The 9,873-nt window shown below is 36.3% G+C and overlaps 1 protein-coding gene across 1 annotated transcript in view; it reads left to right on the top strand.

Moving 5' to 3' along the window:
* The first annotated feature begins 639 nt into the window (after positions 1 to 639).
* The window catches only part of LOC133629697 (sorting nexin-16-like), a 53,571-nt gene continuing 44,337 nt past the window's right edge, over positions 640 to 9,873 (top strand). Inside the window, exons 1-2 of the mRNA XM_062020601.1 lie at positions 640 to 778; positions 9,033 to 9,479. Coding sequence (XP_061876585.1) covers positions 9,111 to 9,479 — 369 coding nt within the window. The 5' untranslated portion in view covers positions 640 to 778; positions 9,033 to 9,110. The remainder of the gene's footprint in view (positions 779 to 9,032; positions 9,480 to 9,873) is intronic.

Here is a 9,873-nt window from a genome sequence, read left to right as displayed (position 1 = left end):
TTTTTAAAAAAACACACAGGACAACAGAGGACAGAAGACCACACAACTCACGTAGTGTTAAAAGAGTTTCTACCTGTCAACTGTCAGTTTAGCATCTTTGTTTTCTACCTATTAACTGTCAGTTTAGGCTGCTCGCCGGCTCCTCATCACCACTTCAAGATGGCGGCCCAATTTCTCGCGTCACAGCAGCCAATGCTGCGTCTACTTATAACATGTCTATCGCTAACCCTATGGAAAAAAGATCGAAAAGGATTTTTAACTTTGCAACCTCATTATAGTATTGGCTAAGTTGTATATTCATAAATGTAAGTTTCGCAATACTCGACCTGTTTTTTGTGCCTTTAAAAAAAGAATTAGAACTGTGACAACTATGATGCTGTGCTCTACATGTGGATTATTTACTAAACTTGTGTGAGCCTATGCTTTACACTTATATATATATATTACATTCTATTGTACTTACTTTATTGAGTTTACAACCCCCTGGCGCTGTTTTCTACTGTTTTCTTCATTATTATTATTTCAGCAACAGGAAGTGACGTCAGAAGAAAAGATGGGAAAAAGACGTCGGGTGTGTAAAATGTTCCCGCGCCCTCTAGTTGCCGGTGGTCGTACTGCAGCTGCAATGGACTCCTATTGAGGCACGCTAACATGAAAATGAACATGAACATGAACATGAACATAACATGACTCCTTCATGAACCGCCACAAAGCTGACACTCGCCACTCTTTCCGTGCTATTAAGTCTTCTCCCGGAAGGACTGCCGCTCAACTTAGGGTGAGTTTGTGACACACTTTAGTGCATCCTTGTGTTCCCACTCGTGCTAGCCTACTAGCTCAAGTCAGCTACAATCAAATCTAACATTCGTGCGTGACAAGACTAGAAATATTTATTTCCTCGTTCGTCTTCACGACGTAACGCCACAAGTCTCCTAAACTGTCATAAGTTCATCTTTAATATAATGTTGATACGATTGGCGCCGCCTATATGTCAATAGAAGGTCCTCGATTCCGCTCATAAAATCTATGCCGCTCGTAAAATCCAATAAACAAATCGTCAACAATACTCCATTTACATTTGGTGACTTGAATATGAATAAGTATTAGTGATATTGTTATTATAAATATGAACAAGTATTAGTGATATTGTTATTATAAATATGAACAAATATTAGTGATATTGTTATTATAAATATGAACCAGTATTAGTGATATTTTTATTATAAATATGAACAAGTATTAGTGATATTGTTATTATTAATATGATCAAGTATTAGTCATATTGTTATTGTAAATATGAACAAGTATTAGTGATATTGTTATTATAAATATGAACAAGTATTAGTGATATTGTTATTATAAATATGAACAAGTATTAGTCATATTGTTATTGTAAATATGAACAAGTATTAGTGATATTGTTATTATAAATACAGTGTTTCCCATAAACTGCCAAGATACCTGTGGCGGTGGGGGCGTGGCTATGGGCGTGGTCACCATGACATCATCGAGTAATTTGCATAATTTACTGCAATGATATGATTTTCTCTAAAAAGGCTCAAAAAATGTATACTTACTAATTAATAATAACAGTTTTGTTTTAAACGTCCATCCATCCATCCATTTTACAATATAATTACAACACTTTATGTACATATTTATATACAGATTTGAACAATAAGTTATTCACTGAAATATATTTATTAATTGTGGTTCTTACAAAAAATATATCTTATAAAATATAAAAGCTAAAATGTCTCTTAAAGCTCTACCCCTTTAATTAGTGCATACTAAATAATTTAACTTTAGCCTACTACTACAACCATATTATTTACCAGCAACATAAAGTGAAACAGAGGTAGAGGTGTCCTGCCACAGTCAGTAACAAATAACAATTTTGACACGGAAAAGGCGAGAACAACACAAAAAAGATGCTTGGTTCCACTCCACTTTTTCTTTGCGACGATTACGAATCATTCTTTATTAAAATGGGAATGTATGAACATCCTATCAGTCGGCATTCTAACGACAGCAGACATTGTACAGTAAGAGGTGTTTTATTATGTTTGTTGCCTCTCAAAGTCTTCAGTGAGTAATAATCAGTGATGTTGTTGTAAAAAAAAATGAAAGTTGTGATGCTTTTTAGAAATTATTGCGCCTCGTATACTGAAAATGATTAAAATACGTAAATATTAAATATTGTTATAAATATAGCTTGCTTCATTTTCTTTTCATTTTCAAAGTATTGTATGTCAATGTCAATATGCAAGGTACATAGATTTGACACAAACATATATTCACAATGTAAACACAAACATATATTCACAATGTAAACACACATATATTCACAATGTACACACAAACATATATTCACAATGTAAACACAAACATATATTCACAATGTAAACACACATATATTCACAATGTACACACAAACATATATTCACAATGTAAACACACATATATTCACAATGTAAACACACATATATTCACAATGTAAACACACATATATTCACAATGTAAACACACATATACTCACAATGTAAACACAAACATATATTCACAATGTAAACACATATATTCACAATGTACACACAAACATATATTCACAATGTAAACACAAACATATATTCACAATGTAAACACAAACATGCATTCACAATGTAAACACACATATATTCACAATGTAAACACACATATATTCACAATGTAAACACACATATATTCACAATGTAAACACAAACATATATTCACAATGTAAACACAAACATATATTCACAATGTACACACAAACATATATTCACAATGTAAACACAAACATATATTCACAATGTAAACACAAACATATATTCACAATGTAAACACACATATATTCACAATGTAAACACACATATATTCACAATGTAAACACACATATATTCACAATGTAAACACACATATATTCACAATGTAAACACACATATATTCACAATGTAAACACACATATATTCACAATGTAAACACACATATATTCACAATGTAAACACACATATATTCACAATGTAAACACAAACATATATTCACAATGTAAACACACATATATTCACAATGTAAACACACATATATTCACAATGTAAACACAAACATATATTCACAATGTAAACACACATATATTCACAATGTAAACACACATATATTCACAATGTAAACACACATATATTCACAATTTACACACACATATATTCACAATGTACACACAAACATACATTCACAATGTACACACAAACCAAGGCACTTTCAACACATCTCACCAACTTTAAAGCTCCACCAGGTTGAGCACATATTGTCTTTAACAAAACAAGTCAAGGAAAGAAGATACACCCACAATATTAAAAATAAATAATAATGATACAATAGGATAAGCCTCACAATTCAAAAATACAAAAAAGGGCTAATCCAAATCACTTTAAATTTTTCCAATACTTTACATTTTTCCAATAAAGATACCAATTTTAAGGGCTTTTGTACTTTTAACGATTTTCCAAGATTTAATTGATAATTTGACAACATTAAGGCAATTTTTAAATGTAGTTTTTACTTCCAGAAATCGACATTTATGTATAAAAATGTAGCTAGCAGCATAATAATAATAAGCATTTGTATGTTACCATCAATTATGAATATGTGAAATGTGATCTCTTCTATTGTAAATGTGGACATCTCCGCACTCTTCTTCAAAACACACGTGTTGTTGTGCCAAAAACTGATTCAATGCCAAAAAATAGTTTGCCACCGTGGAAGTGCCTGCGGTGAACAAACACTTCATAGTCGTGTTATTGGAACCACATGTTTACATATTATTATCGTGTCCCAAAATGTGTTCTCTTTCTTGTCTAGAAGCTCCATTCAGTCGCCACTCTTATTTCTTCATGCACATCATACATATTTATAAAGTATTTGAATGTATTTATTCTATTGTAATGTTCCTATTGTATTCTTGGCTGCCCAAAAGTACTTCAAAGTAATATTTTGACATTGACGCATCTCAGCTGTGCATCATTTGTTGACTTGTTGAAGTATCCTCTATAAAGCTGAAATCACCCCCGTCCTTTGTGTTTGTTTATTTTTAAATACGTTTTTAAATCTTATTTATTGTTAATATGCTTTGTCAGAGTGAATGTATATTTGCATATATTTGTGTGTGTTTACATCTGAACTAGACACTAAGGGACCTTGGGAACTGAGTGGGTGTTGAAGGCCTGTAACTAGGGATGATGTTTGATAAGGAATTATCGAGTTTGAGCCTATTATCGAATCCTCTTATCGAACCGATTCCTTATCGATTCTCTTATGGAGTCCAGATAGGTTGTTGTATATGGAAAAAAAAACACAATATTTGGTTTAACAAAAGCTCACTTTTATTATATAATAAAAAAATAAAATCTAATAAATAAATAAATATTGACTGTTACCCACCTAAAAAAATTAAATAAATATTTACTGTTGTTACCCAAAGAATATTAAGTGGGATTTTTCAGAGAAACACATATATACAGTAACACAAAAACAACCTGTCTCTGTGATCACTATAGGTGTATAAATAATAATATAGTGTTAAATAAAATCAGTCCCTTGGGCACAAAACTGAAAATAATACAGCTCTCCAAAAAGTGCACTTCTGCTGCTATTGGAACATAACTGTTTGTTATGATGCTTTGACATTTTTACACTTTATTTCTTTATTGAAAGAAAATTCTATGAAGAGAAAAGTTGTTTGCAAATGTGGTTACAATGCTAAAAAATGAAAAGTTAAAGCTAAAAAAAGAAATATACTTTATTGAGTTAACATTATTTCTTTATGGGGGGAAAGATGTTATGAGCTAGAGAATATAACAACTACACTACCCAGCATGCAACGGGAGTTACGAGCAGGCGCGGTCACCCCGAAAAGTGTTGCATGTTGCCATGCTGTGAAAGTAAACGTCAAGAACTCAGCCAACACGCCTCGTCTGCATTATTTATAATTAGACAGACAACACATATACAGTGTGATTTTGTAACGTTTACAAGGAAAGAAAAACAAAAGTTAAAAAAGGGAGATATGTTGTATATATATGTATGTGCTGCGGTTGCATTAAGAAGGTTGCGACAGCTGCCGTAAAGGAGGTGCGTTGCTAGCCTGGTTGCTATGTTTCCGGTTGGTCGTAAAAGTGTTGGTCATGTGTTTTACCCTGCTCAAATCTCTCAGTAAAGTTATTCGTTGGATTATAGCTTTTGTTTTGAACTTTATTACACCTTGGAGCGCTTTTTCCCATCCATTGTTTTCCTGCTTTCCCTATCTGCGCCTAATGACTGAGCTACGTGACGTCATTTCTTGTGATGTCCCACGGAGCATTTCTGGTCGGGACGGGATTCCACTCTTTTTCTTTACTATAGTGGTCTCGATAACGGGTACCGGTTCTCAAAAAGGGATTCGAGTCCGAGGACTCGGTTCTTTTCTTATCGAACAACCGGGAAAACCGGTTTCGAGTATCATCCCTACCTGTAACTAATCTTGGGTCTATTATGTTTCATATTTTATAATGCAGATGCTTCAACTTGCTCCCATGAGACACTGTATTGTACTGTACTGTCTGCAAAATTCAATACAAATCTACCCAAAACAACCACTAAGTGTTTGCCAAAAATTGATTTATACCAATGTTTTGTTATTGACACATCTTATCTGTGCATACTTTACTAGAATGCCCTTAGTAGTATTACATCCATCAAAATAAAGTACGCACTGTTTACTTGTTGGGCAGCACGGTGGTACAGGGGTTAGTACATGTGCCTCACAATACGAAGGTCCTGAGTAGTCCGGAGTTAGAACAAGAAAATTTGGCTTGTCAAGACTTTCCAAAACAAGTAAAATTAGCTAACCTCAATGAACCCAAAAATAGCTTAAAATAAGTATATTCTCACTAATAACAAGTGCACTTTTCTTGCTAGAAAAAAAATGAGACTTTTTTGCTCAATATGTTGAAAAATATTCTTAAATGAAGTAAATGCTAGTGCCATTATCTTGACATAATGATATGCGCTCAGCATTACATTTCTTGAAACCAGCAAACTTATACTAAAAACTAGTTTATTGTTCTTAATGGAAAGGCAACAAGGCAAGCGCTTGTTACTCTCGGGGTCTCCTAGCCGCTCAGGCTAATCATATTGTCTAAAAATGCATTTTTCCATCGACAACATGACATCATCGCGCCAAGTGCGTGCTCTTTCAGTCAATCAGTGCGCATATATACAGCCCGGCCCCCCGGCCACATTTTTTTTTTATTGTAATTGTGAAGAATTTATTTGAATGTGCATGAACTATTTCTGTTCAAAATTGTTAGAAATGTTAAATGTTTAAATATTAACTGTCAGTTTACTGTACTGTGCCAACTGTACTACTATATGAGTACATCTTTTCTATTGTTTCATTGAAAATAAAACAGCAAAGTCCATTTGGCTGTCATCTGTTTTAATTACGAGACACAATTGTGTCAAAATCATGATTTTTTTGTTTTCATGCTTGAAGTAAGAAATGATGACTTTAAAAAAGTAGTTTTATACTTGTGAGTGTTGATAACACAACTTTGCAACACTTGATATTCTAGTTTCAAGCATGTTTTACTCAATATAGCTCATCAAATCTCAGCAACAAGCTGTAATATCTTACTGACATCATTTAGGACCAAAACACTTAAAACAAGTAAAACACTCTAAGATAAAATCTGCCTAGTGAGAAGAATGATCTTATCAGACAGAAAATAAGCAAATATCACACTTATTTGAGATATTTCATCTTACTTAGATTTCACTTTTTGCAGTGTATATATGCATAAATGTATTTATGTGTATATTTTTACATTTTATATATTATTATATTTATGTAAAAAAATATATTTTTCTAATTTCAAATCCATTAATTTTGTTAGATTTTTCTAGTTTCAAATCCATGTTTAGTGTGATTCCCTAAAAATATTTCTCTCCATACAGTTTTGCTCGCAGGTAACAAGTACATAGTACCGTAATTTCCGGACTATAAGCCGCACCTGACTATAAGCCGCACCAGCTAAATTTAGGGGAAAATACAGATTGCTCCATATATAAGCCGCACCCGACTATAAGCCGCGGGGTTTTGATGTGTAATTAGCGTAGTATATAGGGGTTCCTGCTACCACGGAGGGGATTGTCGGGACAGAGATGACTGTTTGGGAACGCAAAGCGTCCCATTTATTAACAATAAATCTTTCAATCATTCAATCAAACTTTCACATCTTTGACATGGCGAACAGCATTCGTGCAGAGTACAAATAATACAACGGTGCAAAGTAATACAAAGTCCTCGCCTGTACGTTATCAAAATAACCATAAAAGTCAGTCTTTAATCATTGTGTCATCGTCTTCCTCCTGCGTACTAAAACCACCCAAATCCTCTTCGTCGGTGTCGGAGAAGAACAGGCCGTAAATAAGCCGCACCCTTGTATAAGCCGCAGGGACCAGAACGAGGGGAAAAAGTTGCGGCTTATAGTCCGGAAATTACGGTATATATAGTATGGACATTAAAAGTATTGTATTGGTGCTGAGCAGCTGACTAGTCTTCTTCTCTAATCACTCGTCCTGAGAACTGTGTGGGCATCAAGGGCGCCGCCCTCAACTGGTTCCGGTCGTACCTAACTGACAGGAGTTTTTGTGTAAAAATAGACAGTTTTATGTCTTCCACAGCTCCTTTACCACATGGGGTTCCCCAGGGCTCAATCCTTGCCCCAATCTTATTTGCGCTTTACCTTCTCCCCCTTGGTTCTATTTTTAGGAAGTACGATATTGCATTTCATTTTTATGCCGATGATTGCCAGATTTATTTTCCCATGGCACAAAATAACACGGTTCAACGTCTTATTGACTGCCTGCACGACATCAAAGTCTGGCTTTCAGCTAACTTCTTGAGCCTAAATGAAGACAAAACAGAAGTTATGTTGTTCGGTCCAAGTCGCTCCCCCTCCCTCAACGTTGACCTCGGCACTCTGACCCCGTATCTCAGCGACTGTGTCACAAACCTGGGGGTAAAGTGCGACTCAGATTTTAAATCCGAAAAACAAATCAGCAGCGTCGTACAAAAAAGCTTTTATCAACTACGCCAAATAGCGAAAGTGAAACCGCTTCTATCAGGACATGATCTCGAGAAATTAATCCACGCCTTTATCTCGACTCGTTTAGACTACTGCAATGCCCTGTATGTAGGCATTAGCCAGGCCTCCCTCGCCCGCCTGCAGCTCGTGCAGAACTCTGCTGCTCGTCTGCTAACACAGACCCGCAGACGTGAGCACATCACCCTTATATTAGCGTCCCTTCACTGGCTCCCTGTGCGTTACAGAATCAATTTTAAACTCCTTTTATTTGTTTTTAAATGTCTAAACAACCTCGCGCCAACATATCTCTCCGACCTCTTTCAGCCTTACTGCCCCACCCGATCCCTAAGATCAGCCGATCAGCTGCTACTGACGGTCCCGGACACAAGGCTGAAGCTTAGAGGTGACAGAGCTTTCGCCGCTGCTGCTCCCAAGCTCTGGAACGACCTACCTCTGAGTGTTAGACAAGCCTCCTCTCTTCCTGTTTTTAAATCTCTCTTAAAAACATACTTTTATTCCATGGCTTTTAACACTGAGTGATATCCATCCTGCAATGGCGCCCCATAATACACCTGCTGTCAACCTGTTTTTATGTTTTTATATTTTATTTATTTATTTTTTATCGTGTTCTGTTTGTGTTGTGTTGTGTTTGCTCGGTTCTCGTATTATTTTTAACCTGCCCATTGTACAGCACTTTGGCTACCCCTGTGGTAAATATTAAATGTGCTTTATAAATAAAGTTGATTTGATTTGATTTGATTTGATTCTCTCTGATATGAAAGGTACAAAACACCTCCACATAGATCACGGAGGATCTAGTTTATAGCAACAGTAAATGAAGATCCTTGTTGGGTTGGTGGTTGAAGAAGTATTTTGTAAACTTGTGTCCAGGGTGTTGAGCGTCTTCGCCAGATTTGAAGAACTACTGACCACAGAAGCGTTGGCCAGGAGGAGACAACACCAAAGAGGATGGCATCGCCGTTTGTGCCTGTCCCCGTGCCTTTGGACAGAGCCTCATCAGGTGGCACCAGGAAGGTGAGACGGACCCAGCGAGCGTCTTCACTGGGGAGTGTCTCGTCCACACTGACCACGTCCACCAATGGGAGTTCCCCTCGCCTGTCCAATGGCGTGGACCGAGGCCGCCAAAGCCTGACGCCGCCGCCTCTCCGTAGCCCCGTCTTGCAGGCCAGGGTGAACGGAACTCTTGAGTCCTTTGGGTGTCCAGGTTGCCCTCGCTCCGTGTCAGACCCTGTCTGGAGCCAGCAGGGAGGAGAGCAGAGGCCCATCACTCCCACCGTGCTTGGGTATGAGGTCATGGAGGAGAGGGCAAAGTTCACGGTAAAAAAACCAGCGCATTATTCACCGTGTGGAGTCTGGGATCATTATTTTAAATTATCAGTGCTTTTTTGTCGCGTTTTTTATTTTTGCATATTTATTACAAACTAAAAAACATCCATCCATTTTCTACCGCTTGTCCCTTACGGGGTCGCAGGGGACGCTGGAGCCTATCCCAGCTGCACATACATATATATTTATATTTTTACATATGAATATATGTATGTGTATGTGTATATACAGTTGTGGTCAAAAGTTTACGTACACTTTTAAAGAACATCCTGTCATGGCTGTCTTGAGTTTCCAATCATTTCTACAACTCTTATTTTGTTGTGATGTAGTGATTGGAGCACATACTTGTTGCTCACTAAAAACATTCATGAAGTTTGCTTCTTTT

Source organism: Entelurus aequoreus, linkage group LG15, assembly GCF_033978785.1.
Source record: "Entelurus aequoreus isolate RoL-2023_Sb linkage group LG15, RoL_Eaeq_v1.1, whole genome shotgun sequence".
Taxonomy (NCBI): Eukaryota; Metazoa; Chordata; class Actinopteri; order Syngnathiformes; family Syngnathidae; genus Entelurus; species Entelurus aequoreus.
This window is presented reverse-complemented; position numbering and strand designations above follow the sequence as displayed.